The sequence below is a fragment of the Brachyistius frenatus genome, unplaced genomic scaffold (assembly GCF_029030835.1).
Source record: "Brachyistius frenatus isolate BFR_SWC_R1_liver_20210118 unplaced genomic scaffold, ASM2903083v1 Contig_281, whole genome shotgun sequence".
NCBI lineage: Eukaryota > Metazoa > Chordata > Actinopteri > Embiotocidae > Brachyistius > Brachyistius frenatus.
In genome coordinates, this window is record NW_027210880.1 from 227,918 (window position 1) to 251,209 (window position 23,292).

The following is a 23,292-nucleotide window of genomic DNA, read 5'->3' on the forward strand; positions in this document are numbered from 1 at the left end:
CCGCACCTGCTCCAACAGAGGCGGGAAGCTCGCGGAGGTGAGCGCAAAGGAGATCGGAAGCTGGGATTTTGGCCTTCAAAATAAAATATGAGTTTGTCATTCGAAAATAATTGTCTTTAACAAATATTGTGTGTCTGAACACAGTTTGCCGATCCGTCTGTCCCATCGTTTCTCCGTCTGGTTCCGATTCTGTTCGTTGTCTTTTACATCTCTTTATGGTTGTTTTGTCTTTCAGGTCAGAAACATCTCCAGGTCCGCTGACGTCTTTGTCCCCTGTTCCTGTTTAGCTGTCATCACTTGCACATATTTTCAGGAGCTCTGGGTCCTGTGATAAGAAGAGATGTTTAGCTGTGATAATGTTTTCACAATGTGAAGTTATTCTATAAACCTTTTTTTTTGTGTGTGTGTGTACAATTTCGATCTACCCATAAAATGTTGTTTATTAACCTCAGAATAATAAATGTCACGTATAACATAATTTAAGAACAGACAAAAACAGGTTCAGATCTTTTTTTCGTGAACAACTTATTCAGAATTAAAGGGGAAAGAAAAAGATCTGTAAATTTAAAAAAAAAACGACAATGATTTCACGTTTATTTTAAACGTAATTTTTTGTTAAATATTTTCTCAAATATCGCGTTTCCTACAGACAACAAAAAGCAGCCCGTTTTATTTTGAAAGTCATAAGAGGAAGTGGCCGTGGATGTGGTTTCCAGCTTGCCACCGTCGGTGGTCCCTGGGATTCCCTCAGATCTTCTGCTGCACCGTTTTTCTAGGTTTTCCGGGCTGTTTATGACCCGCGGAGCCGCAGCGGGAGTCTGTCCGCCGGGTCGCCGCAGCAGGTGCAGCCGGAATCTGTGTGTTCGGTTCGGGCTCCGGACCCGCACCGGCGGGGATCAAGCGGCGCCGTAATCTCCGGATTTCAGCTGGAAGCACGGCGGAGGGATTTTGTGGGACTTCAGCCTCCAGACCCGTCGATGCTCGAATAAATCTGACATTTAACTGACGGAACCTGGAACACGGAGCCGCGGTCCGCTCTGAAGCTGGGACATGTGGTCCGGACAGGTGACCTTCTGAGCCCGAACCGTCCGGCGAGGTTCTGCTGGCGGTGTTCCGGTTCGGACCAGAACGTTTCCACGGAACGTTTCGTTCATTTAAACGTTCCGGTCACATTTAACGAAGCTTGTCAATAACGGAGATTCGTTCATAAAAAATATATATTTCAGTCAAACCGAACCGACGAATCAGAATATTATTTAATAATATTAATTTATTTACGGTTTTAGCTGCATTTTTTTTTTTAAAACGTCAATTTTTTTAATTAAATCTCATCATTTAACAAAACAATGCTCGACATTCAAATAAATGTACTAATGTTAAAATATATTTTAACGTGTATTTAAACTGATATTGCAGCGAGTTTAAATCAAATCTGTTTTAATAAAAAAAAAAAATTACAACTCTACCTACAATAATGAAAATCTCTTTAACGTCACATCATTTCTCTTTATAACCAAAATCTGAGAGAAATATTCTTAAAACATCGTCACAACCAGAAACTGTTTTTATTTGTGTTTTAAAAAGTTTCTGCGTGATTATGTAATATTCAACAAATCCAAATTAAACATCTGTTTAAACATCTGTTTAAACATCTCATGTAGATCATATTCTACAAAAAACTGAATTCTCTCAAAGTTTTGGATCCAGAAATAATTTGGATTGATTTTATATTCTGATATAAAATGGTGGAAAAAAGATTTTATTACTTTGTGTATTAAGTGTTCGATGAGTCGACAGATTCTACGAAAAGTGAAAAAGTCTTTGTGCTGTTAGCAGCTAAAATATTTGAATCACCACATCATTGAATTATAATTTAATAGATTAGTGATTTCATAGCTGAACCCATCGACTTGTAAAGGTTCAGTCTGCAGTTTCACTCGCTCACACTAAACGTGTCTGCAGGTCGTAAAAGGTTTCGCTCCAACGTCAGAATTCAACTTCCCAGTTTTACTGTGAAAAACAAAAAGCTTCATGAACTTCCTACTCAGTTTGAAACAGTTTGTGTTACATTGCTAACTTTAGCCGGCAGCGCCAGGCTGCAGTGTGGAATTATGGGAAGTGTAGTTGGATGTTGCTGCTGTGTTAAAGGGACTACAGTGATGGACTACAGTGCCCAGCAGCGTTAGCAGCACCAGACTCGACCGGTTTGTGGCAGCAGATGCTACATCAGAGCAGACAAACCTGCTCGGGACTCATCGCACTTCCTGCCTCAAACGGGAAGTGGTCGGTTTGTGATCCGCTGGATGTTTGAGCCGACATGGCGGATAAAACAGCTCCACGCTGCCAGCTGAGGCTGGAGTGGATCCACGGATACCGAGGCCACCAGTGCCGCAACAACCTGTACTACACAGCCGGAAAAGAGGTGGTGTACTTCGTGGCCGGAGTGGGCGTGGTCTACAACACCCGAGAACACACCCAGAAGTTCTACCTGGGACACAACGATGACATCATCAGGTGAGGGGGAGTGGTTTAGTGAAGGTGACCAACATGGTTCGTACTCTCAGGCCTCCATCGTTATTCTCTTCGTTGGGTTCTCATGTTCTCTGACGGGGACACGCCCGTCTGATCTGATTGGAAGCCTAACGATACTACGTCCCGCCCACCAATAGCTGTAACCTGACTGCACCTAAGGCCTGTCAATCAAACAGACAAGGCCCCAAAAACACATCTTTTTTAAGCTTATTTTCTAATTAATAATGTTTTTTCAGATGGAACATCAGAAAACTAATAAGAAGGAGTGACTTTAGCTAACAACACTGAAATAACTGGTGTAAAACATTTATTGGCTTTGTATTTCATGAGAGAAGTTGAATGGGAGTCTATGAAGCCAGAGGCTTTTTGAAGCCGACCTTTACTGGCACTCGGTGGTATTGCAGTTTAAGACACCTGTGCATCGGCCTAATTTTTCAGACCTGGATGCTACGAACACTTTTATATACAGTCTGTGGTTCATACAGTTCAGATCTATAATTAACAGGAGCTAGTGAATTTTCAAAGAACAGAATTTTTTTTTACAATTTACAATGTAAATACAAATATAGTGACGTCCTCCATATTAATAAACAAAAGGTCCTCATTCAAACTTCAGAGTGCAAATAAAACTTTGTGGTCTCCTTAAACTGCAGTACCACTGAGGACCACTAGGGGCTGCCTCCAACAGACTCCCATTGAAAAAGCATCAAGTTCTCTCCTGAAATACAAAGTCAGTAAATGTTTTCCACAAGTCATCATGGTGTCATTAGATAAATTCCCTCCTTCTAATCAGTGTTCTGGTCCTTCTGGAAATAATTCATCATTCATTACATATTGGGACTCAAACAGATATGTTTGGGGGCTGGGCTCTTTGATTGACAAGCCTGCGGTGCAGTCAGGTTTCTGCTGTGGGTGGGCGGGGCATAGTGTTAGATCACCCATCACTGGAGGCTTCACAGACCGACAGGTGACGTCTCAGTTGGACTGGTCCAGAACTTTTGAACGGTTTGCATTGCTTCGAAATATGTTCAAAAATATGTTCCTTTTCCTGCCGCTTTACAAGGACACACACAGACACACACACACACACACACACACACACACACACACACACACACACACACACACACACACACACACACACACACACACACACACACACAGTGACAGATGTTGCAGATGTTGCTGCAGGCTCTCCTGCAGGTCTCTCTGTGACCCAGTTCTGCTCTGTCTGGTGTCACCGTGTTAAAGGACGAGATTCACCTCTGTGTGTGTGCGTGCATGCGTGCGTGTCACAGTAATGACCTCATCGACCCCGTGGCAGGTTGTTAAAGACAACGTGTGTGTGTGTGTGTAGACACATTTAAATGCGTCGTCAGCCAATTACAGCTCAGCAGCTGTCCCTGTGAGGTCATGCTGAGTGATGAGGTCACTGTGTTGACAGGAAGTGGAGCAGGTTCATGCTGGTCGAATACAGAGGGATAAACAGCAGGACCTGGTCCTATATGCGGACACATCTACATGGGTTCAGTGCTGCCTCTCGTGGACACAAGATGTATAACATTTTTTATTATTACTGATGTGTCATTAACATGAAGCCTGTCTCTCTGTCTCCCTGTCTGTCTCTCAGCCTGGCGGTCCATCCAGATAAGATTCAGGTAGCGACGGGTCAGGTGGGAAAAGACCCGTACATCTGTATTTGGGACACCTACACCATGCAGACCGTGTCCATCCTGAGGGACGTCCACACCCACGGAGTCGCCTGTCTCGCCTTTGACTCTGATGGACAGGTGAGACCACAAAGAGACACAAAACCAACAGCTTCATAGAGGACAAGACATCCAACTTGTCAATCATTGTCCCGTTGGTAGCATTGTCCATTCACGTACCTTTGGTGGTGATAGGGGCGGAGCTACACAGTGGTTTAAATTCCTGGACCTCACACCTGTGTGTCTGGTTTCTGTTGACATAGCGACTGGCCTCCATTGGTCTGGACGCCAAGAACACGTTGTGCATTTGGGACTGGAGGAGAGGACGAGTCCTTGCCACGGCAACCGGGCACTCGGACCGGGTACAAGTCATCAGCGATCGACAAATCAGTCACTCGTAGTCCGAGGTCTCCTCTAACTCTGGTTCTGGTTCTCATACAGATCTTTGACGTCTGCTGGGACCCAGTTCAGTCCAGCCGGCTGATCAGCTGTGGAGTCAAACACATCAAGGTGAGACAGGCCCTGCCCCGTCGTCTTCACCTGAATACTCAGAGCTCTGAAACCTGACACCACCTGATGGTTCACAGGATGATGTTGCAGATAGATAGATAGATAGATAGATAGATAGATAGATAGATAGATAGATAGATAGATAGATAGATAGATAGATAGATAGATAGATAGATAGATATATACCAGAGTGAGACATCGACTGTCTCCTGTCTCTGTAACGTTGTTGGTGGTGAACACGTGTTCTCCGTTGTTCTGCAGTTCTGGACTCTGTGTGGGAACGCTCTGACGCCCAAGAGAGGCGTGTTCGGGAAGACAGGTGACCTGCAGACCATCCTGTGTATCTCTGCAGCCAAAGACGAGCTGACGTACTCCGGAGCGCTCAACGGAGACGTGTACGTGTGGAGAGGGACCACACTGATCAGGACTGTGCAGGCCGCACACGGGGTACGAATACGCAAAACAGCCGCACACGGTGGTCATGACATCATGATGACATTAGCTAACAGGAGAAACACTAATGAGCATGTGCAGTGGGTCACATCCTGGAGGCTAAAGAACTTGTTTGGCAGCATGCGATCCTTCCATTCAGATCGACTTCCTGTCCGTGTGGCGGGCCGGGCCTCTGCAGGGCTGATGGGAGATGTTGTTTTTCTGCAGGCGGGGATCTTCAGCATGCACGCCTGTGAGGAAGGGTTTGCCACCGGAGGACGGGACGGCTGCATCCGGCTGTGGGATGTTGACTTCAAACCCATCACCAAGATCGACCTGAGAGAGGCCGAGCAGGGCTACAAAGGTCCGGACCGGGTCAATCCTATTGTGATCAATCATATAATAATCAATCATATACTGATTAACTACGGCACAGTGGTGCAGTGGTTAGCATTGTCGCCTCACAGCAAAAAGGTTCCGGGTTCGATTCCGGGCCTGGGCCTTTCTGTGACGAGTTTGCATGTTCTCCCCCTGTGCTCTCTCCGGGTACTCCGGCTTCCTCCCACCATCCAAAGACATGCGTCTCAGGTTAATTAGTGGTTCTACAAATTGCCCTTAGGTGTGAACGAGAGAGTGAATGATCTTTGTTTCCGTCTGTCTCTATGTGTTGGCCCTGTGATGGACTGGCGACCTGTCCAGGGTGTAACCCTGCCTTTGCCCAAAGTGAGCTGGGATAGGCTCCAGCCCCCCTGTGACCCTGTTCAGGATAAAGCGGGTATAGATAATGGATGGATGGATACTGATCAATCATATAATAATTATATAATACTGAATCATATTCTGATCAATCAACTGAACTGATTAACTGAAGTAAACAAAAACGAAACAGAACCAAATAAAGCAAGAAACGGTTCCACTTCCACAAGAATCACTGAAAAACAGAGACAATAGTTACCACATTAAAAACTTACCAAACATTTCTGAAACAAGGCAAAAACCTGAAAAAGAGAACCTGAACCAGTTACACACGTTTGAGCTGAAGCAATTCGATGATAATTTATTGTTAATAAACAGTCTATGTCCGTCCCAGAGTGCAGAGCCTGTTTCCTGTTTCAGGTCTGTCGATCCGGAGCGTTTGCTGGAAGGCCGACCGGATCCTGGCTGGGACTCAGGACAGCGAGATCTTTGAGGTGATGGTCCGAGACCGCGACAAACCAGTTCTGCTGATGCAGGGTCACAGCGAGGGCGAGCTGTGGGCACTGGACCTGCACCCCAAACAGCCAGTCGCCGTCACCGGGAGTGACGACCGCTCCGTCAGGTCGGTGCGACCCTCCAACACCGCCGTCATCGGCAGACTTGCTACCCGAGTTTCTTCCTCACCTGTGTCTCTCACCTGTCCGCCCCTCAGGCTGTGGAGTCTTCCTGACCACACTCTGCTGGCTCGCTGCAACATGGAGGAGTCCGTTCGCAGTGTTTCCTTCAACAACGACGGCTCTCAGCTCGCTCTGGGCATGAAGGACGGGTCGTTCACTGTGCTGCGTGTCAGGTGACCCGCTTCATTTATCCCCGCCATTACTGCGGTTTCTTTTCGGTTTATTTACAAACGGTTATTAAGTTAAAAGAGAAGGTGGTTTGCGTGTGGGTTAACCAAACAGCTACTTCGGCCAGCTGGTACGTTACCCTGAAAAGAGACCCGTATGCAAGTAGGAACCGAAGCTAAACCAGGGGGCCAATCTCTTGTGTCTACCTTTGTTTGGACAAGCGTTTAAAATGACTGATATAATGGTGAAGTGTATTCAGATGCAATAGGCCTCAGTCTTAAAGCGAGCTGAACAGCCACAGGTGGAGGTGTGTGACGAAGGCATTCCACACTTTTCACGAGGGTTTGTTCCCAGTCAGCCCAAGTTATTTAGAGCGAGAAGGGGCGTCTGGGTTGTGGAGTGAGAATGAAACAAGTCAGTCTGCCATCAAAAGCATTTTGAAATGATAATTTTAAGGTAGAATAGTTTAATAATGTTACGTATGTAATGTTATAATGCTTTCATTTGTAGATGTTGTAACTGAAGAACACAAGATAACACGTCTTTTTGTACAGGGACATGACGGAGGTTGTGCACATCAAAGACAGAAAGGAGGTGATCCATGAGCTGAAGTTTTCTCCAGACGGGTCCTTCCTGGCCGTCGGATCAAACGACGGGCTGGTGGATGTCTACGCTGTTAGCCAGCGCTACAAGAAGGTGGGCGAGTGCAGCCGCTCCATCTCCTTCATCACCCACCTGGACTGGTCTGTCGACAGCCGTTTCCTGCAGACCAACGACGGAGGTGGAGAGCGGCTCTTCTACAGGATGCCAGGTATCGACTTTGTAGTCTCAGGCTCCAACATGGAAACACAAGACTTACCTTCTAGACTTGGGATTATATTTTGTACAGATGTGGAACTAGACTTGCAAGTTATCAGTCTAGACTTGTAATTTGACTTAGGACTCACCTGTCTGGACTGGGGACTTGTGTTGGGACTAGGCCGGGACCCGAGTGAGGATTTACATGTGAAGAATTGGGACTATACATGGGACTTAGCTTTCTAAACTGGGGACTTGCCTTGGGACACGCTTTTCTGGACTCGAGACTTGACTTGTGACTCACCTGTCTAGATTTACCCGTCTGAATGGAGACTTTTTTTCAGACTGCCAACTAACTTAAGTCTCATCTGTCCAGACTTGGGACTTACCTTTCTGGACTGGGTCTTACCTTTCTGGACTGGGGCCTCACCTGTCTAAATTTGGGACTTACCTTTCTGGACTGGGTCTTACCTTGGGACTCACCTGTCTACATTTGGGACTCACCTGTCGGGACCTGCTGGAACTCACCCACCCCCCTTTCCATTTCTTGCAGCAGGGAAACTAGTTCCAAAAGAGGAAGCGAAGGGGATCCACTGGATGACATGGACGGGTACTGTTGGGCCGGAGGTCAACGGCATCTGGCCCAAATACTCCAACATCACCAACGTGAACTCTGTGGACGCCAACCACAGCAGTGCTGTGCTGGTAACAGGCGATGACCTGGGCCTCGTGAAACTCTTCAGGTTCCCCTGCCTGAAGAAAGGTTGGTGATCTCCTTTGTTCCACAGGAAAGAATTTTAGTAAGAGTCCAAAATGTCTTTGTGGTGTGAGTCCTTTATGATGGATGTGGAAGTGTGAGTTTTACTTATTAGTGTAGTAGTGTTCTTTTGTTTCTTAGTTACCAGACAACTCCTTTTATTCCTAACAGTTGTTAAACTGATAACGATCATCTTCATCAAACAGGGGCCAAATTCAAGAAGTACATCGGTCACTCTGCCCATGTGACGAACGTTCGCTGGTCCAACGATCTGCAGTGGGTCGTCAGCACCGGTGGCGCCGACCACGCCGTCTTCCAATGGAGGTTCCTGCCTGAAGGCGTCATGAATGGTGTCTTGGAGCCCCTCCTCCAAGGTGATTTATTCCAGATACAACAATGCTGGCTCACAAAATCCCCAAACCTCTTTTTTACCTTGTGAACAATCTGTAAGTCACCATTTATTGTCCCTAATCGACCTCGTCATGGCCCCGACATAAATTTTCTTCCTGCTTCGTGTCCTCAGAGGGTTATGCTGACTCCAACAGTGGAGAGTCGGACTCGGACGTGTCTGACGTCCCGGAGCTCGACTCGGACATCGAACAGGAAGCTCAGACCAGCTACGAACGTCAGGTGACCAGGAAACAAATGCTATAACTTGCTGTAAATAACCTGTCTGTCTGTCTGACTCACCTGTCTCTGCCTGCAGGTGTATAAGGAGGACCTGCCGCAGCTCAGGAAGAAGCTGATTGGTTCGCTGAAGAGGCAGAAAGCTCCGGAGGAGGGGCTGCGTTTGCAGTTTGTTCACGGGTAGAAAGGAACACTATCAAATATCACAACTGCAACCAAATACGCTTCACACAGCCACGGGGCCGAGCCTCTCATTATTTGTTATCCCTTAATCACCTGTATCAATCGTCATCATACATCAGTGTCTCTAAACAATCCCCTGAAGTCTCCGTTTTTATATCAATAAACCACCATTTATGACCTTTATCGTGGCGATGCTGTTTCTTGTTTCCTGCAGGTACCGTGGCTTTGACTGTCGTAACAACCTGTTCTACAGTCAGGCGGGGGAGGTGGTGTACCACGTGGCCGCGGTCGCCGTCGTCTACAACCGGCTGCAGCACAGTCAGAGGTTTTACCTCGGCCACGATGACGACATCCTCAGCCTCGCCGTGCACCCGCTCAAAGACTTTGTTGCCTCCGCACAGGTATGCCCAGCTAATCGGAGCACAGCATGCTACTGTCGGACTGTCTGTGATTTTAATTTGCTATCTGTGCGTTCAGGTGGGCAGAGACCCGGCCGTCCACGTCTGGGACATCCAGACTCTGAAGTGTCTGTCGCTGCTGAAGGGACACCACAGCCGAGGAGTGTGTGCCCTGGACTTCACAGGTACATGCACCGCGCACTGCGCCATTCAGGATCCCAGAGTCAACATGTGTTCATCACCTGTAATCCTTAAAACAACATTAGTTATCTCTGAAGCTCAATTTTGTCTCCATAGATCACCTGTGTCTTTGTATCTCTTTGTATCTTTTTATTTCTTTGTATTTCTGTATCTCTGTCTCTTTGCATCTCTGCATCTTTGTGTGTCTGTTTCTCTTATTGTCTCTGTATCTCTGACTCTTGTGTCTTTGTGTGACTCAGCGGACGGGAAGAGTTTAATCTCGGTGGGAATTGATGAATTTCACTCTATCGTCATTTGGGACTGGAAGAAAGGAGAGCGACTGGCCAAGGCCAGGTAGGCACACCTGGATACAGTCAGATAGTCAGTTAGAATCCACAAAGTGTTATGTTAGAAACACAACACTTTGGTTTTACATGAGTTGAAGTAAAAGATCTCAGACTTATGTAATTTATCTGTGTCCTGCAGGGGTCATAAAGATAAAATATTTGTGGTGAAGAGTAATCCCTTCAGGATGGACAAACTGGTGACTGTGGGGATGAAACACATCAAGTTCTGGCAACATTCAGGTACATTTTGTTTTAACCTTCCCCTGTTAAATGAATGACCTTGTTTAAAGGTTCAGGAGGCCCCGCCCTCTTTTATTATCTCTGATGTTCACTGGGTTTATTTATTTCTTGATCATCACTGCCAGAGTACAGCTGTAAAACAGTCCTTTTCTGAGTGAATGAATCTGTCTGACACGTCTGTCCCCGTCCTGCAGGTGGCGGTCTGACGTTCAAACGGGGGATTTTCGGGAACCTGGGAAAGCAGGAGACGATGATGTCAGCATGTTACGGTCGATCTGAGGACCTGGTCTTCTCCGGAGCCACGAACGGAGACGTCTACATCTGGAGGGACACGACGCTCATCAAGACCATCAAAGCCCACGACGGCCCCGTGTTCGCAATGTGCTCCCTGGACAAGGTGACAGATCATCCATCCAACCATCCAACCATCCATCCATCCAACCATCCATCCATCCATTTGTCCGTCTAGATAAAATATGCATTCTATATTTTTACAACTTTATGAATTTATTTCTCGAAACATTAGAAAAAGTTGAAGATTACATTGATTACTTCTATTTTGATTTTACCGGTTCTGGCCTTCCATACTTTTAAAGTTTTTCAAAATAAAAGTGGACTAAGACAGAGATACAGTAGATAAACATTTCTGTGCTGTGAAGGTCGGTGATGACGTTTGTTTTTGTTTGTTTCCAGGGTTTTGTGACGGGGGGGAAGGATGGCATCGTGGAGCTCTGGGACGACATGTTTGAGAGATGTTTGAAGACGTACGCCATCAAGAGAGCCGTCCTGTCCCCGACCTCTAAAGGTTTCACACCACCACTCTCAGTCTTTATATTTGCTTCTGTTGTATCACAGCGTCTGAGGTCTGCATTGTTTGATGTCTTTGTGTGCTTTCTGATCAGGTCTGCTGCTCGAGGACAACCCGTCCATTAGGGCCATCACTCTGGGTCACGGTCACATCCTGCTCGGAACAAAGAACGGAGAAATCCTCGAGATCGACAAGAGCGGACCGATGATGCTGCTGGTTCAGGTGAGCCCGAAAGACAGAGGTCCGTTTGACAGCACTCTGATACCAACACCAGCATCCACCGGCATGGATGGATGGATGGTTCCATGGCAGAATCCACATCGTCCCTCCAAGGTCAATTCAGTCAGAGCCTCCTTTCCAGATACTCTGAGCATCTGGTCGGTGCTGCTCCCCCCCGGGTACCTCTTCAGGGTCTGGTTCCAGAACCCATCTACAGTTAGTATTAGTCCACCTCCTGCACCAGTTCTAGCTCGTCCACTTCAGAGAGGTGACATTTCATGTCTCTAGAACTCTTCTATGATGCCATGGGTCGGCACACCCAGCGCCCCGTCTTTGGGTTCAGGTCAACTTTCCCAGCATACATTGGGCCCGTATGATGGTGACCCCATGTTACTTCTTCAGGCTGTGCCTCACCGGGCCCTCTGGGTCAAGGCGCAGGTCTGCCTCCAGGACAAGGCTCAGGAAGTTTTGGTTCTGTAAGGCTGCATTTATCCACTAGTTCTGGACCAACATCCTTTGGTCGATCCTGCCACAGGCTGTTGCCCCCGACAACACAGTGCCCAGGATCACAAACCCTCCACCATGCTAAGAGGGCGGTTCTCTCAGTTATCCACATGGAGAACAGAACCTCAGCATCTCTCTGCTTCATCACAGGTACATGTTGACCCTGTATGTACTGTGTTGTGTTCAGGGTCACATGGAGGGGGAGGTGTGGGGTTTGGCGGCTCACCCTCTACTTCCTGTCTGTGCGACCGTCAGTGACGACAAAACTCTGAGGATCTGGGAGCTTTCAGTCAATCACCGCATGGTCGCTGTCCGCAAACTAAAGAAAGGTGAGATGAACAAATACAAATACTCTCTTGTATAATATGCATCTGTACACCTGCCTGTTACCTCTGTCTCACCTGCCTGTTACCTGTTTCATACCTTCGTGTTTCCTGTCAGGTGGGCGGTGCTGTGCCTTCTCTCCGGACGGTAAAGCTCTGGCAGTCGGTCTGAACGATGGCAGCTTCTTGGTGGTGAACGCTGATACCCTGGAGGACATGGTGACCTTCCACCACCGCAAAGAGCTCATCTCAGACATCGGCTTCTCCCAAGGTACCTCAACTCACCACACAGGTGTGACCCAGGATGGAGGTGATTGGTCAGTCGGTGACGAGTCTGGTGTTTGTTTCAGATGCGGGGAAGTATCTGGCTGTGGCTTCCCACGACTCCATCGTGGACATCTACAACGTGCTGACCAGTAAGAGAGTTGGCATCTGTAAAGGAGCTGGAAGCTACATCACTCACATTGACTGGGACTCGAGAGGTGAGCGCTCACCTGTACTGCTGTAACCACTAACTATTAGCTGTAAAGGCTAATGCATGTCTGTCCAATCTGTTTCCTGACTCTTCCTGATGTTTTCCTCGACAGGTAAACTGCTGCAGGTGAACACTGGAGCTAAAGCGCAGTTGTTCTTTGAGGCGCCGCGAGGACGCAAACAGAACATCAGCGTGGCTGAGGTCGGAGACACAGCGAGATTTTACTTCTTTGGTCCGAGTTGTTTTCTTTAAGTCTTCTTGTTCATCAGAGTGTTTTCGTTTGTGTGTCCAGTTTGAGAAGCTGGACTGGGCGAGCTGGACGTCGGTTCTGGGTCCAACCTGTGAGGGAATATGGCCAACACTCAGCTTCGTTAACGCCACCGCGCTAACCAAAGATCGCAAACTGCTTGCCAGTGGAGACGACTTCGGCTTTCTCAAACTGTTCAGCTTCCCGTCCAGGGTGAGCCAGGAAAAGAAGTCATGAAGGGAGTTTTACTCTGAATCAGTTCATGTTTTCTCCTCTTTCTAACTTTGCTCTGTACACGTTCTAACCTCAGGGCCAGTTTGCCAAGTTTAAGAAGTACGTGGGTCACAGCACCAACGTGACAAACGTACGTTGGTCCAATGATGACTCCATGCTGCTGTCGGTGGGCGGGGCCGACACCGCACTGATGATCTGGACCAGAGAGCCACCAGGTCACAAAGAGAGCAAAGCTGTAGACAGTGAGGAGTCAGATGACGACACAGAGGAAGATGGAGGTAACACAGTCCAAACTAACCTCAGAAACTGTGAGGCACCTAAACAAGTAAAGGATCTACCTGTAGAGGTCTGGAACTAGATGCAGAGGTCAGGAACTACCTGTAGAGGTCTGGAACTAGATGCAGAGGTCTGGAACTATCTGTAGAGGTCTGGAACTAGAGGCACAGGACAGGAACTAGCTGTAGAGGTCTGAAACTACCTGTAGAGGTCTGGAACTAGATGTTTATCTGTAGATGCAGGTGTGTGATGGACATGTTGTGCCTTCAGGATATGACAGTGACGTGGCCCGGGAGAAGGTGGTGGATTACGTCACCAAGATCTACTCGGCCAGCATCAGGAACATGTCAGGAACTAAACCACACCTGCAGCACAAAGAAGTTCCTGTGGAGGAGAGGTAGCATGCTCACGTTATTACATGTCTTCTATGGAGTTCAGACGCAGTCCGTTGTTAAGGTTGGTCCTTCTTTTCAGGCCTCCTGTGAGCCGAGCTGCACCGCTGCCAGACAAATTGTTGAAGAACAATGTGACCAAGAAGAAGAAAGCGTTGGAGGTCAGAACAAGACGTCTGGTTAGCATCAGTCTGCCGACAAGTCTTCACTTCTAACAACAGTTTTTTTTCGATGTTAGGAGCTGGTGTTGGAGCATGTCTTTGGTTACAGAGGCTTCGACTGTCGCAACAACCTGCATTACCTCAATGATGGTGCTGACATCATCTTCCACACCGCCGCCGCCGTGGTCATCCAGAGCCTGTCCGCCGGTCGGTAGAACTCTGTCAGACCTTCTGTTGTTGTTGACCTCACACTCACTGTTTCTTGTCCTGACAGGAACTCAGAGTTTCTACCTGGAACACGCCGACGACATCCTCTGTCTGACGGTCAACCAGCATCCCAAATACCAAAATATCATCGCCACTGGACAGATCGGTGAGTCCCAGACCGAAACCGGAACAGACATGTCTGAGCCCTGAAATTTAACTGTTGTGCAAGTCTCCTAATGTTCTGCAACCAACACGTCTGCAGTTTGGCCTCTTGAATGAGCTACAAACATTTCTCCCTGAGGAAGGAGAACACACATCTGCGCTAACACACAAACATGCTGACACGTCTGCAGCTCTGCTGAGTCAGCAGCTGATGTCAGTCAAGTCCATAGACTGCATATAAAAGTGGACGTAGTGTCTGAAAAATGAGGCCGATACAGGAGTGCCTTAAACTGCAATACCACAGAGTGTCACTCGAGGTTGACTCCAAAAAACCTCCAGCTCCATAGACTCCCATTCAACTTCTCATTAAATACAAAGTCAATAATATTCCTCCACCAGTTATCTCGGTGTTGTTAGCTAAAGTCGCTCCTTCTTATTCGTTTTCTGGAGGTTCATCTGAAAATAATCCCGTCATTAATTAGTAAATAAGATTAAAAAAGATGCGTGTCTGTTTGATTGACAGGTCTGTGGTGCGGTCAGGTTACAGCTATCGGTGGGCGGGATGTAGTATTGTCAGGTTTCCAATCAGATCAGTCAGATCCACCACTCACTCCTCCCCAGCTCGTCTAAATATGGTCACTTCCTGCTCCAAACCGCTCCGAACTAGCAAGATGATGACGGACAGAATCTGAACTGGAGGCTTCATAACATTCACAAACCAACGGGTGACCTCACTGCTGGTCGATACTTGGTCCTGTCACTACTGACAGGAAACCAGAAAAAGCTTTTATTTTGTAAGACCTGCACAGAAAAGCAGGTCTCTAATTGTGAAGTGTGATGATGTTGAAGGATGGAGAACTCAGCTGTTACAACAGATTGCAGATTAGATTTATTGATCACCGTGTTATTCTCATGCATGACCTGGCTGCTTTCTGCCCATCGCACTTCTTTTCTTTTTCACTGCTTCCTCATTGTCACCACCTCACCTCATCACCAGGTGACATCACTGATCTGCCAGGTAAGTCTGCGCTCACCTTCCTCATCACTCATCACCATTCTATTCACACACACCATTCATGTCATGTGGAGAGTGTGTAACGTGTTGTTGGCTCTCGCTGTGTAGAGGCAGAGGTGTCCGGTGAGTACCAGGAATCTGGATCCGGTTCAGGTGTGGTCTGGTTCTTCTGTTTGTAGCTCCGCCCTCCCAGCAGACTGTGTGTCAGAGACCATGCCTGCACTGATGTGGAGTCACATGAAAACACATTCTCACTAAACTCGACCTTTCAAAACAAATGACTTCCTGTGATTCTCCCTTTCTTCATAGATTTTCAAAATAAAAGTAGTAGTTGGAAGATACTTTTATTGATTACAGAACAACAGCATCATTTATAAACTTTTAACTTCACATATTTGCAGCTTGGTATAACTCTGAGAGCTGCGTTTGTGTGACAGATGTCCACACACCAGGAGGCGCTGTAGAGACGGGTAAATTCTTTCTGTATTGTTTCATCCACAACGTTCACATTAGCAATGTTGGATATTAAGAACCTAAGAGAAGGGATTTAAAACAATCACCCAAGCTAAATTTTCTCAGCCGCAGTCTAAAGCTGGTTTCGTCTTGTGAATCTCTTCAGTGATTTCCAGACAGTTACCCCCTGTCAGACCTGTAACTACAAACAAACATCAGTGTGGATGTAGAACCTACAGTGTTTTCAGGTGTCTCCGCAGCAGTGTGAGCATGACTGTAGGAAACCAAAGCAAGTCAGACTCAGAACAAAACCTTGCTTCCTGCTTCTTGTCAGCATGTTAAACAAGCCTGGTTGTTTCCTGTGTGTGTATTTGTGTTTTCGTGGTAAGACTGTGATTCAGAGGACACACATTCTCTCTTAAAGCTTCACTTGGATCTGTTGTGTTTATGCGGAGGACACGACAGTCTTTGTGCAGTGATCCTGTTCTGTTGACCCTCCACAGCCGTGATCACACAAATCTGTCCAACACGGGGACCGGACATGTTTCCATGACGTTCCCTGTAGATGCTCGTGACCATGGCGACCCTGATCTTCTTATCGGGGCTCTTCCTCTTTTACTTTTTAACGTTAGTTTCTCTTTTTGTTCTCAGCGGTTCTATCTCTGCACTTTTACAACTCTGCGGTTGACGACTTTGACTTTAAACATCAGAAGGAAGGCGTTCAATGTGATCATGGTCAGAAGTGTCAATAAAGTTCACCCTAAAAGTATGAACACAGGATGGATTGAAAAAGAACTCTGAATCTAACTCAGTCGCTTACCAGTCCTGTTGAACCAGCATGTCGGTACCAGTTTCCGCCTCCTCCTGAACCAAATGGAAGTACTGAATAATAGAATATGGTCCATCAATTGGTCCCCTACCGGTTTTTCTCCCCCCCAAACATCTAAATCTCAGCTTGTTCCACCCGATACTCAGCATCTCCAGTTCTCCTTTAGTTGCTCCATAGGTTACTTCATTCTCTGGTGTTTTGCTACCTTGATTCCATGATTCTGTGTTTCCCTTTTTTCCCGTTCCTCTGTTTGTTGGTTTCTTGGTTCCTCTACTACCTTAGTTGTTTATTCCATAGGTTCCTCATATCCTTGCATGTTTGTTCCACAGTTCCTGATAAATAACAAAAAAGTTCTTTGGTGTTTTGGTTCTTTAGGTTCCTGGGAAGACTAAAGTCCCTGGTATCTTGATGCCTTGGTTCCTTGGCTGTCTTAGTGCCTTTAATCCCTGGATCCTTGGCTCACTGATACTGTTTTTCTTAGCTTCCATGGTCCTATCATTCCTCTGGTTCTTTACCCACATACTGACTTAGGTTCTTGGGTCCACAGTTGCTAGTTCCACAGAACCTCAGCTCCTTAATGTTCTGATTATTAGGTTCCTTGGGCATAAGATTCATTAGTTTCTTTTGTTACCTTTATGTGTAAGGTCCTTGGTTCCACAATTGCTAGAATCCTAATGACATGGATTGCTTAGCACCTTATTCACCTGGTCCTCTGGTTCGTTGGTGCCTGGGAAATTGTATGTCCTGCGTCCCAGGAACCAGAGGTCTTAGAGGCTTTGGGTCCTGGGGTATTTGAAGCCTTGGCTACTCCGTAATCTTAATGCCTTTGGTCCTTCATACCTCTGTTCTTGGGATCCCTGATACCAATGAACCTTTGATCATTCAGGTCTTTGGTTCCACAGTGACAAGGATGCTAAGGACTTTGACTACTATCTTGGGAGTACCTTTGGTAGTTAGGTAGTTACCTTTGGTTTCTTGGCTCTTGGGCTACCTGAATGCCTTAGGTCCATCCTTCTAGTTGTAGTGATTCTTAGCTTCCTTTGACCTGTGGTTCTTTACCTCCAGGGGTACCTCAGTGCCTCAGGTCCACGGTTCCTTGGATGCCTCGGGCCTGGCCTACTTGCAGCCGTGGTTCTTTGGTTGCTGAGCTTTGTGGTTTCTATGGTTTTGGTCTCTTCCTACAGGCCTTGCCCCATCCATCCATGTTTGGGATGCCATGACCAAGCAGACGCTGTCCATTCTGCGTTGTTCCCACGCTAAAGGTGTCGGCTATGTCAACTTCAGCGCTACAGGAAAGCTTCTGCTGTCTGTGGGGGTGGAGCCTGAACACACCATCACAGTGTGGCGGTGGCAGGAAGGTACCAAACTTTTCTCTCACATTAAAAAAAATGCTCCTGAAGGACAAGAGGTTGTTGTGTTCTCTCAGAAAGTCCGGTCCAGTTGTCTCATTTTATGGATTTAGTACTGCACTGATCTAAAAGAAACAATCACAGTAACAATGCAGCTGAACCTGCTGTTGAATGAGGTCTCCTTTGAAATGAGACTAAAGTACCAGAAGAAGTTATAAATCACAATATTCAGAGGAAGAAGTATTGTAAAGACATCCTCTTTTTAAATCCTAAACTCAAAAGACCTTCAGACTAAAACAAAGCAAACAGAATACTACTATGTATATACCATAGATTGAACGTAACCTCTGACCTCCCTGCCAGGCACCAAGGTGACCAGTAAAGGTGGCCATGCTGAGCGGATCTTTGTGGTGGAGTTTAGACCAGACTCTGACACACAGTTTGTGTCAGTGGGAATCAAACACATCAAGTTCTGGACTCTGGTTGGAGGTTCGCTCGTGTACAAAAAAGGTGTGATCGGCTCGGTGGAGGACGGCCGCATGCAGACCATGCTGTCTGTTGCATTTGGTGCAGTAAGAAAGGCTGATTTCAAATCTGTGGCTCTCTTCATGAAATATATATAAATCCCCAGTTTTAAGAATTTGTTGTAACCTAACGTTTGTCTGATCCAGAACAACTTGACGTTCACCGGTGCGATCAACGGAGACGTGTATGTGTGGAGGGAGCACTTCCTAGTGCGAGTGGTGGCGAAGGCGCACAGCGGTCCCGTCTTCACCATGTACACCACGCTGAGGGACGGACTTATTGTGACCGGAGGGAAGGAGCGACCGTGAGTAATTTATATGTCACATAAAGGTCACACAGCCCTTCAACACACCTGTCTGGGTACCTTTTCATTGACAGGTTGACCTTTGAAAGACAGACGGTACTCAGATTCTTACTGCTCTGGTCCCTATAGGTTAACTTTTAAAATCTTCATATCAGTTGTTGTGGAGATGTTTGTGTGCCTCAGCTTCGTTTGAGGTCACTCTGGGGTCAATTCATGGATCTCAGGCTGGTTCTAGTTTATCTGCATCCCTACTGGCCTCGGTACATAGGCCCTGTAACCAGACGGGCCATCTGCCAGGTGAGGGGTGTGGTCCCCCTTGGTAAAGACCAGGGTCAAGGCGGATACATTGTGGGAATCCACCACTCTATGAATGCCTTTGAATTTGAGGTGAGTTATGTTTGTTGGTGTTTAACAGGACTAAAGAGGGCGGCGCTGTGAAGCTTTGGGACCAGGAGATGAAGCGATGCAGAGCGTTTCAGCTGGAGACCGGCCAGCCTGTGGAGAACGTCCGCTCCGTCTGCAGAGGGAAGGTACGATCCGCTTCACCACGATCACAACTTCCATGGTCCACTGCTAGTTTGGGATTTTTGACTTTCTGACACATCTCTTCGATTCAGGGTAAAATCTTGGTGGGAACCAAAGACGGGGAAATCATAGAGGTTGGAGAGAAGAACGCTGCCTCCAACACCATGATCAACGGACACACTCAGGGAGGGATATGGGGTTTGGCAACTCACCCTTTCAAAGACGTCTTCATCTCTGCCAGCGATGATGGGACCATCCGGATATGGGACCTGGCTGATAAGGTAGAGGTTTGAAGCTGTGAGACTCTGCTGCATTCACGTGGTACAACACGCTACTGTAATCCTGCTTTCTGTGTTAGAAACTCCTGAACAAGGTGAGTTTGGGTCATCCTGCCAAGTGCACGTGCTACAGTCCTAACGGAGAGATGGTTTCCATCGGCATGGAGAACGGAGAGTTCATCGTCCTGCTGGTCAACTCGCTTACCGTCTGGGGCAAGAAGAGAGACCGCAGCGTCACCATCCAGGATATTCGGTAGGACATCAGCTGTTGGCTCTTCTGTGGTGTACTTCAATCAGCTACACTTACTGGTGGGGTCTCTTGTGGTTCAGGTTCAGTCCAGACAACCGGTTCCTGGCGGTGGGTTCGATTGACAGCGCTGTGGATTTCTACGACCTTTCTCTCGGACCGTCACTCAATCGGATTGGTTACTGTAAGGACATCCCCGGCTTCGTCATCCAGCTCGACTTCTCTGCTGACAGCAAACACATCCAGGTCAGAGGAGTTAAGCCTTATTGAGTCCTGACACAGTCACTGAAGTGGGTTTGATCTCAGTGGCCTTGTTGCTGTGACCTCTGACCTTCTTTTTGTGAGGCTCAGTGAAAGTCTTCAAGAGGAGAATTCATTATCAAATGTCTTTGATTTTCCCGCCAGGTGTCCACCAGCACCTACACTCGCCAGGTGCATGAGGTCCCCTCGGGGAAGATCGTCACAGAGCTGACGGTCATCGAGAGGATCACCTGGGCAACCTGGACCAGGTGAGGCTGGCCAGCAAGTTCAGGTGCTGCTGTAAGGTGTGAGAACATATCACACTGGGAAGTCTCTGTACAATGCTGTGTTAGAAACATGGATGGATTACTGACGGGACCTACGGACCGCTGGGGCCCCGGGGTCAGGAGGGCCCCCCGAAGTCAGAGATCCAGTTTCAAGAGATGGGGGAAGTTTGTTGATGGGAAGTCAATCAAACGTCTTCAAAGAGACATGAAACGTCCATGAAGACAAACAGAATGAAACAAAGAGAAACAAAACGACCACAGCAGAGATACAATACTAAAATGTGATTTGTGTTGTGGTGTTTTGTAGGAGGGGGTGTTTTACATGTCTGTGCCCATTGGCTGATTGTTAGGGAACTAACAAGGTACATAGTGGGAGGTATTGTGCATCAATAAGAAACACAACGTAGAGCTTAGAGTGTAGTCTAGGACCAGGTCTTTAGACTTGAGGGAACATATTGTAGATCTTCAAGAAGACACTGTGGGTTGTTGTGTTTGTGTTGTGCTTTCTTAGCATCCTGGGCGATGAGGTTCTCGGTGTTTGGCCTCGTAACGCCGAGAAGGCCGACGTCAACTGTGTTTGTGTTTCTCACGGCGGCCTCAACCTGGTGACCGGAGATGACTTCGGCCTCATCAAGCTCTTTGACTTCCCCTGCTCCGAAAAATTTGTGAGTGAACTTCACACGATATTAAATTCTCGCAGCTTTCTGAAACTTTTGTTTAGACAAGTCCCAAAATGATAAATGCGGATTTCTGTCCATCAGATCACTTCATCACCTCCTTCTGATGTTTTCCAGGCGAAACACAAGCGCTATTTCGGTCACTCCGCTCATGTGACCAACATTCGCTTCTCCTGTGATGATAAATACGTCATCAGTGCCGGCGGCAGTGACTGCAGGTAAATTATATCAAACTTCTCAGGACAGTGTTTCTGTAGTTTTTGCGTTACTTACGTCTTTTCCTGGTATTTTTTCTCTGCAGCCTGTTTGTGTGGAAATGTCAGTGAAGTGTCTGGACTCCACCTGGACCCTCCACCCAGACCCTCCACCCAGACCCTCGTTTCCTGTGATGCTGCACTCAGCTGACTCTACAGTCCGTGAACCTCGAGGACCAGAAGACTGAGAACAACCGGCAGACTGAACTGACCTCCGATCAGTTCGTTGATATTCACCGGGAGTCGAACCTGTGATCAGTTTCAAACATGTGACGCAGCTCTTCTTGTACATTCGATGTGAACCAGACGTTTAAGTTTCGGGTTTTTGTCGTGAACTTTCTGGCTGTTTCATGTAGCGGTGTTTTGTGCCTTTTTCACAAACTCTGACCAAACATTTGATACGACTTTATTTCTAATCGTGGTGCTATGAAACGTGAACCATGTAGGGCTTTTACACATGTGGATGCTGAAAACTGTTGTTGTGAATCTTGTTGTGTCTGATGATGATTATGATGATGCAGTCATCACTCAAGTTTAAAAACAGATGAAGATGGATCAATGTTTGATCCCAGTTATTAAAAACTGAAAATAAATAGAAAATAGTTTGAATAAAAAAGAATTCTACCTCAAAACACACTGAAGTGAAACTGAGTTAAACGTAGATGTATTTATGGTAGAAAATATTTATTCAAAAGAGACTTTTATGTTTGTGTAGACTTTTACATCCACAAGGTGGCGCTGTGTTCATTGTCTGCTGAGGAAGCTCAATGCTGCTGTTTAACGTCTGAACGTGGATTTAAAGGGAAACTGAGCCGTTCTTTAATCTGCTGATCTACGTGTTCATGTAGCGTTTGTAAAAATTATCCAAAGAAAACAGAGATCCTTCTGCGGCCAAACACAAATCAGAAAAGATCTCTTTGTTTTTACGGATAATTTAATGACTTTGGGTCGTGCTAACTTTGCACCCGCTGCCTCTGTTGGAGAAAAAACAACGTAGACATCTCGATGAGAACATCCGAGTAGAGTTGGAGTCGTAAATTCTCTGTTTCCCAAACAGAGGTGAGAAGTGCGAAGTTAGTTAAAACCCAATGTCACGAGGTTCACCTCTGTTCTGACAACTCGGCTGAAAAATGCCAAATTAGAATTAAACTGAATAAAATAATAAAGAAGAGCACAAAACAAATGCTGTGCTGCAACAACATGCTGTACTGTGTTCTATGCTGCACATTGAAACAGATGGTGCGATGCTGCTGTTTCAGGCAGGTAGGGGGCGCTAAAAGCAAAGTCCAGTGTTCCCGGAAGTCTGAACGTAAACAAGAAAAGCGAGCTTCTGTTCTTCAGACACTGTTCTCCAAATTTTGATGTTGGCAGATGTTCTCCACTTCTGGTTCTGGTACCAGATGTTCTCCACCTCTGGTTCTGGTACCAGATGTTCTCCACCTCTAGTTCTGGTTCTGTTAACAGATGTTCTCCACCTCTGGTTCTGGTACCAGATGTTCTCCACCTCTGGTTCTAGTTCTGTTGGCAGATGTTCTTCACCTCTGGTTCTGGTCCTGATACCAGATGTTCTCCACCTCTGGTTCTGGTTTTGTTGGATGTTCTCCACCTCTGGTTCTGGTTCTGTAAGATGTTCTCTACCTCTGAGTTTGGTTCTGTTAACAGATGTTCTCCATCTCTGTTTCTGGTTCTGTTGGAGGGTTCCTCCTGTTAAAGGGATGTTCCTCTGTGATGTTCTAACATTCTGTTGTTATTTATTGTTACTTATTTATTGTAGGTAGGTATTTACGGTAGGTATTTACTTTATTAATCCCCGAGGGGAAATTTTTTTCCGCTACAGCAGCATACAGAAGCAATAAGATAATAATAGAAAAAATATTATGTTGAAGAAGATGACTTTGAAGATGACTTTGGTTCCTCCAGGAACGTTAAAAGCCTGTTGATTGAGTTAATTATAGGTGTGTGACGTCATGTTGCGGTGTGAGAGGCGGACGCTTTAGATGACGTCATTATTGCAGTTTGCTCAGAGGACCCGTCTGTATATAAACCA

General features: G+C 46.7%; 1 protein-coding gene across 5 annotated transcripts; it reads left to right on the forward strand.

Annotated features, from left to right (window-relative positions):
• Positions 1-739: 739 nt before the first annotated feature.
• Positions 740-22,436, forward strand: LOC138634846 (echinoderm microtubule-associated protein-like 6). Of its 5 annotated transcripts, none has more exons than XM_069722025.1 (42): positions 740-2,514; positions 4,163-4,322; positions 4,505-4,603; positions 4,683-4,751; positions 5,013-5,198; positions 5,412-5,547; positions 6,300-6,501; positions 6,592-6,729; positions 7,279-7,535; positions 8,076-8,285; positions 8,486-8,653; positions 8,803-8,909; positions 8,986-9,086; positions 9,304-9,490; positions 9,567-9,672; positions 9,928-10,021; positions 10,154-10,254; positions 10,449-10,651; positions 10,948-11,059; positions 11,157-11,284; positions 11,973-12,114; positions 12,227-12,379; positions 12,459-12,590; positions 12,696-12,784; positions 12,876-13,043; positions 13,141-13,342; positions 13,611-13,737; positions 13,815-13,893; positions 13,971-14,100; positions 14,168-14,266; positions 15,260-15,280; positions 17,744-17,917; positions 18,272-18,480; positions 18,580-18,737; positions 19,153-19,267; positions 19,355-19,543; positions 19,621-19,793; positions 19,871-20,033; positions 20,193-20,296; positions 20,826-20,979; positions 21,076-21,209; positions 21,293-22,436. In XM_069722025.1, the coding sequence occupies exons 1-42, from the start codon at positions 2,318-2,320 to the stop codon at positions 21,315-21,317; spliced, it is 5,901 nt and encodes a 1,966-aa protein (XP_069578126.1). In that variant the 5' UTR covers positions 740-2,317; the 3' UTR covers positions 21,318-22,436. The 5 variants fall into 5 exon arrangements, with proteins under 5 accessions (XP_069578126.1, XP_069578128.1, XP_069578127.1 ...); XM_069722027.1 differs by having other exon boundaries at positions 21,109-21,209; XM_069722026.1 differs by lacking the exon at positions 15,260-15,280.
• The last annotated feature ends 856 nt before the right edge of the window (positions 22,437-23,292 follow it).

Bases quoted from the DNA above. Each gene is read 5' to 3' on its own strand.
- LOC138634846 (XM_069722025.1), top strand. From the start codon at position 2,318: ATGGCGGATAAAACAGCTCCACGCTGCCAGCTGAGGCTGGAGTGGATC. The intron at 8,654-8,802 runs GTGATTTATTCC...TCGTGTCCTCAG, and splicing joins CTTGGAGCCCCTCCTCCAAG to AGGGTTATGCTGACTCCAAC. The intron at 20,297-20,825 runs GTGAGGCTGGCC...GTGCTTTCTTAG, and splicing joins ACCTGGGCAACCTGGACCAG to CATCCTGGGCGATGAGGTTC.